The sequence below is a fragment of the Octopus bimaculoides genome, chromosome 30 (genome assembly GCF_001194135.2).
Source record: "Octopus bimaculoides isolate UCB-OBI-ISO-001 chromosome 30, ASM119413v2, whole genome shotgun sequence".
Classification (NCBI taxonomy): domain Eukaryota; kingdom Metazoa; phylum Mollusca; class Cephalopoda; order Octopoda; family Octopodidae; genus Octopus; species Octopus bimaculoides.
The window spans coordinates 6410757-6417383 of record NC_069010.1 but is presented as its reverse complement, the minus strand read 5'-3'; the positions used below and the strand labels follow the sequence as shown (position 1 = coordinate 6417383).

Here is a 6627-nt window from a genome sequence, read left to right as displayed (position 1 = left end):
CCCAGGTTGGCCAATTCCCTGTGAATGGACTTGGTTGATGGAAACTATGTGGAAGCCTTTCCTATACATTCATACATATATGTGTGTGTGTCTTTGGTTGTCAAGCAATGGTGGGTTGTAAGCACAATACAGTGTTGATGACCACATAACTTAGGGCTGTGTCCCTACTAAGGAACTCATTTGTAAAAACGAACACCACTGGCAGGAACCAGAGTAGAAATAGCAACACCTTTTCCATCAGTTCACCAAAAGCCCGGTAGATACTCACCCATTTAGCAGAATGGCTGCAGTTGTCTTTACATTTTTTGGCCAAGATACAGGCATCATATATTTTAGCCAGCTTCTGTCTGAAAACTGTAAAGAGACATAAGAGAGAGAGAGAGAGAGAGAGAGGTAAAGATATATTTATGTATGTTGTACGTATGTACGCATGTACATAAATAATTCTGTATATATGTATGTATAGATGTAAGGACACTGACTGGGAGAACAATGCCTGTCATCATCACAGATGGAGGAAGCCGGTTAAGGAGGGGATCAACACTTTTGAGAGAGCACGTATCCAGCATGAAGAACTTAAGCGAGCTGCGCGAAAGTGCACGGCTCGTATAGTGAATGGGGAAAGCTTGGTCTGCAATGTTTGCAGTCGTGTATGCTTATCAAGAGCAGGGCTCATTAACCACCAACGGAGCTGTAAACGCAAAATGTAAGTTAGTACTAGAGCGCAGAATGTTGCTGAAGGTCAGCAATGGTCTTCCTCGATCACGAGTGGATGGCCATCATCATAGATGTATGCATGTATGAATGTACATATGTATGCTTCCATTAGTTTTGTCAAAGCTGTGGGGAATGCTGCTCTTCTGGGAGCAAAAATACTCTGGCATAAAACTTGCTCTCAAAATAATACTAGTCATCTTGCAATGCCTGTTAATTGAACTTACTACGGTATTAGGAAGGGCATCCAGCCATAGAAATCATGCCAAAACAGACAAATGGAGCCCCCTATCAAACTGTCCAACCGATGCCAGCATGGAAAACAGATCTTAAGAGATGATGATGACGATATGTGTGAGTATATTTTTGTGATATTTCTGCTGCTTTTTAATAAAGCATATTACTCTACCTCTGGTTTTTGAGTACTCTTTTTTCCACCTTGTTTCGCATTTATGTGTTTACTGTGGGATATATATGTGTGTTTGTGTCTGTATATAACTTGACAACTGGTATTGGTTTGTTTAAGTCTCTGTAACATAGCAGTTCAGTAAAAGAGACCAACAGAATAAGGAGCAGATCTTAAAAGAAACAAGTACTGGGGTTGACTTGTTTGACTAAAACTCTTCAAGGTGGCCCTGGTTCAATGACTGAAACAAGAAATAGATTAGAAAAGGCTTATTGTTGTGAAATTTTAGGGGGCATTGTCAGGGAAGTGGGTAACAGGAAGGAAAGGAAAAGTAGGATCAGGGATTTAGTTAAGGGACAGAGTTAGAAAGTGATAAGACAGAGGGGAGAGTTGAGGAGGTAGGGGTGTTGATGTTATACATGGGTGGGGGTGAAGTGATGCATGAAAGGAACAGAAAATGGAAGTGGGATATGAAAGGGGAAGGGTAAAGGGAAAGGCAGTGTCAAGGGATTAGTAAGACAGAGGCAGCTTGAGGGAGGATGAAGGGGTTGAGTTGGAGAAGATCAGTGTTGGATTAACCATTAAGCAAAATAAGCACGAGTTTAAGGCATCAAGGGAAGCGGGAACCACAAGGATGGTAAATGGTTTATGGCACCAAAAAATTCATTTTAAACTTGCTAAAATAATATTCCATGTGGTTTATATGATCAGAAATGAAATATCAAAGTATTCGCGGTGTCACAGAGGGGATCTAATGAAAGACTTTGCAAATAAACAAAATAGGAGAAAAGTTTTCAAATATAAACAAAATGGAAGTATACAAGAATAAACATTATTTTCCATCCTACTTTCACTTTTGTTTCATTTTGAAAAAATAAAATTTTATTTTATGGTTTATTATTGTTTAAATTTTGAATTGGTTCAGTGGTTAGAGCACTGGGCTCACAGTGATGAGGTAGTGAGTTCAATCCCTAGACTGGGTTGTGTATTATGTTCTTGAGCAAGATACTGTTCTACGTTGCTCCAGTAGAATGAGCTGCAACGTCACTGGTGCCAAGCTGTATCGGCCCCTTTGCCTTTCCCTTGGATAACATCGGTGATGTGGAGAGGCTATGCATGGGCGACTGCTGGTCTTCCATGAAACAACTTTGCCCAGACTTGTGCCTCGGAGGGAAACTTTCTTAGTGCAATGCCATGGTCATTCATGAACGAAGAGGGTCTTTACTCTTTTTACATATATACAGGGCACCAAAATCTTTCAAGTGCTTCGGGCATGGAGTTTAATCTGACCCTGGAGAAGCTGTATTGGCGTCCTGCATTTTATATATATATATATATATATATATATATATATATATATATGTATATATATGGGTGGGTAGTGGTGGGCAGAGGAGAGAGAGACGCTAATATTTCAAGTTGTGGACACTAAAACAAATTTTTTGGTCTCTTTCAGAGTTTTTTTTTTTGTTCTATTGTTTTGTAAAAGCAGAAGGTGGGTTTGCCAGGTTGAAGTGAAGCGCTCGTACTTACCATGTTCTATATATGAGTAGAAGGCCAGAGATAGTAGCACAGCAGCTAGCTGAAAGTTCAGTCCCTGCAACAAATGGAAGTAGTGCAAATGAGTTGATATGGATAAGCATGTAAGGTGGGGTGGGGGTGATTCAGAGGAGGAGCAAGAGGAGGAAAGAAAGAGTCAGAAGAAGAACAGACCAGAGGTTGTTAAACAACAACAACAACTGACCCCTTAGTATTTAAACTGGTCGTTTCCAGTTTCTCACATTTACCAAATAATATCGTACTAAAAATAAATTGTCGCATCATTGCAATCTGAATGAGATTATAGGAAAGTGGGTTATACATCATTAGATGTACACCTGCTTTCCTATATTAAATTTAGAATGAACGGAACGCAGAACTCCAAACCATCAACTCAACAATATTTATTTATGGTGGAAAATATACAACTTTACTCTTGGTTGTTGAGACGCCTTCTGTGTGTGAGAACATGGTTGTTGGGACGTTGGTATGTTGATGTGAGCTGGCTAGCGTGAGTCCGAAAGATGGAGAGAGACAGCTAGACACGTCCTTGCTCAATCACTGGCCAGTCGACAAAAAGACAGTATAGAGCGGGAAACGCTTGGATGTTGAATTCCACGCATGCGTGAGACTACGCATGCGCACAGCGTTACTACAAGATAATGCATGATTAATTCGAAAAAATGTTAATTAAACAGCATTACATTTGACAGAGTAATTTGAATGGTAAAGGGTCACTTTAGAATTGAAATCAGCCATATCTGGCCTGATTTGGCCTCTCACAACTACCTTACAATGCCATTCTAAAAATAAATAATCACATCATTGAAATCTCAAAGCTATGAAATAATGCAGGATAATTCAAAACACTCTCTGAGTGGTTGGCGTTAGGAAGGGCATCCAGCTGTAGAAACTCTGCCAGATCAGATTGGAGCCTGGTGTAGCCATCTGGTTTCACCAGTCCTCAATCAAATCGTCCAACCCATGCTAGCATGGAAAGCGGACGTTAAACGACGACGATGATGATGATGATGATGATGAATGGGAATATATAAGCATTACATTTGAGAGAGTAATCTGGGTACTAAAGGTTGAAATCTTTAGCATTTGAACCAGCGGTCTCTGGTTCAAATATTCTACCTGTCTTATGTTCAAACTGGCCACCACCAACCTCTCACACTTGCCCTACAATGTCATTCTAAAAATAAACAATCGCATCATTGAAATTTTGATGCTATGAGAGAATGTATGATTAATTCAAAACAATGTGAATAAATAAGCTTTATATTTGATAGAGGAATCTGAATGTTAAAGGGTTAACCCTTTAGTATTCAAACTAGCAAAAGCACATGGCTCAGTGGTTAGAGCATCAGATTCACAATCATGAGGTAGTGAGTTCGATTCTCGGAGTGAGCTGTGTGTTGTGTGCTTGAGCAAGATAGTTTATTTCACATTGCTCCAGCTTATGTTATACTTATTTATAGAAGCAAAGCAATGTAAATATGGAGCCTGGCATTGCCATCTGGCTTCACCAGTCCTCAGTCAAATCGTCTAACCCATGCTAGCATGGAAAGCGGATGTTAAATGGTGATAATGATGATGATGAACAATTAGAGACAGTTGCTTCTGACAGGACCCAATGGATGGTGTGCTTAAAGACCCTTCTCCTGTGACCCTTCTAGGATTAAATGGACGAAGATGTGATGAGACATTTTCATGCAAGATAAAAAAGCAAAAAAAAGCAAGTGCAGAACCTACAGAAAAACTTGCTTATTAACTTACGTGCAACAGTGAGCTAGCAGCATATGTGAGCAATACGGCGACAAAATTACCAAGAGGACGAGCAATTTTGAAGACATCTGGAAAAGAAAAGGTAAAACATAACTACAGGATGTGTGAATGGCTAAGAGGATTGCTTTGAAACTATGCAGTTTTGGGGTTCAGTCCCACTGCACAGCACCTTGGACGAGTGACTTCTGTTATAGCACCAGACCAACCGATGCTTTGAGAATAAATTTTGGAGACTGTGTGGAAGTCTGGTATGTGTGACTGAACTGCATCCAGTAGTGGGGCCCTGATTCAAGAGTTTCAGGGTTAAAAGGAGCATGGAACCGTTTCTTAGCTGCTATTGTTCACAGGTCTATAATGACCTAGAGCAGTAGTAGTACTTGTCAAGGTCAGAGCTATGGGTTAATCATCATAGGAGGGCTTGCCTACCTATGCACGTGAAGACTGGTTCCCAGCAGACTTGGCAGAAGAAACCTTCATGGCTGAATGGAGAAGGTGGCAGCATATGCATTGTGGTCACAGATGAGAGGATGCAGTTGATGGTATGCAGCTCTTCTTCCCTTTAAACAAAGTGACTGGTCACTGTTACTCTGATGGACAAACATATTCGTATGCATGTGTTTATATTCCTCCTCCACCATTTGATAACTGGTGTTGGTTTGTTTATGTCCTTATAACTTAGCAGTCTGGCAAAAGATATTAATTGAATACGTACTAGACTTAAATAGGTGCCAAAAAAAAAAAAAAAAAAAAATGCTCTGGGGTTGATTTGTATGACTAACTCTTCCGTGGCCACCATCTAATGACTGCCAACATGTAAACAGTAAAAAAAAACCCAACTAGAATAAGTACTAGGCTTACAAAGAATAAGTCCTGAGGTCGATTTGCTAGACTAAAGGTGGTGCTCCAGCATGGCTGCAGTCAAATGACTGAAACAAGTAAAAGAGTAAAGAGTACAGTACTCTTTGTACTTTGTGGATTTTCACCTTGGAATGTAACACCTGTGATAGTTGAGGGATTACTGTATATAAAAAAAACTGCAATCCTCTGCTAACCCATGCTGAGACAATGTGGCAGAGTAGGCACTCATCAAATCAGTATGGTCTGAAGCCAATCTCTGGTGGAGAGAACATGCTGAGGCCCTCCTTGTTCCACAGTGGACTGAATATTGGCACTCCCAATCTAATGAAATGCAACCCAATACTCTGGGCTAGTATAACAATAATAATAAAATTAATGCTTAGTAATGAAGGGAAAAAAAAAGGAAAAAATTTTTTATAAGGGCCAAGAAAAGGAGTGAAGTTGGCACAGGAGTGGCTGTGTGGTAAGTAGCTTGGTCACCAACCACATGGTTCTGGGTTCAGTCCCACTGCGTGGCACCTTGGGCAAGTGTCTTCTACTATAGCCTCGGGCCGACCAAAGCCTTGTGAGTGGATTTGGTAGACGGAAACTGAAAGAAGCCCGTCGTATATATGTATATATATATATATATATATATATATATATATATATATATATGTGTGTGTGTGTGTTTGTGTGTCTGTGTTTGTCCCCCCACCATCGCTTGACATCCGATGGTGGTGTGTTTACGTCCCCGTAACTTAGCGGTTCGGCAAAAGAGACCGATAGAATAAGTACTAGGCTTCCAAAGAATAAGTCCTGGGGTCGATTTGCTCGACTAAAGGCGGTGCTCCAGCATGGCCGCAGTCAAATGACTGAAACAAGTAAAAGAGTATATAGAGAGGAATGCATGCACACACATTCTTTATCTTTATTTGTGAATTAACAGGGCTACAAATGATTTCATGTGGTGAAACTCCACAATTAAGAATATATTTATGTACTCAATATGATGTTGAGCAATCATTCTCACTGATTGCCTATCTAGTGTGTTATTTCTTTACTACCCACAAGGGGCTACACACAGAGGGGACAAACAAGGACAGACAAATGGATTAAGTCGATTATATCAATCCTAGTGCGTAACTGATACTTATTTAATAGACCCCGAAAGGATGAAAGGCAAAGTCGACCTTGGCGGAATTTGAACTCAGAACGTAGCGGCAGATGAAATACCGCTAAGCATTTCGCCCGGCCTGCTAACGATTCTGCCAGCTTGCCTCTCTAGTGTGTGTATGCGTGCATATATATATAAATACAGAGAGAGAGAGAGAGAGAGA

The 6627-nt window shown here is 40.4% G+C and overlaps 1 protein-coding gene across 1 annotated transcript in view; it reads right to left on the bottom strand.

The window, feature by feature from the left end:
* The window catches only part of LOC106871820 (protein-serine O-palmitoleoyltransferase porcupine), a 43743-nt gene that overhangs the window by 8064 nt on the left and 29052 nt on the right, over positions 1-6627 (bottom strand). Inside the window, exons 11-13 of the mRNA XM_052978113.1 lie at positions 4442-4518; positions 2654-2717; positions 269-354 (exon numbers count right to left, since the gene is read on the bottom strand). Coding sequence (XP_052834073.1) covers positions 269-354; positions 2654-2717; positions 4442-4518 — 227 coding nt within the window. The remainder of the gene's footprint in view (positions 1-268; positions 355-2653; positions 2718-4441; positions 4519-6627) is intronic.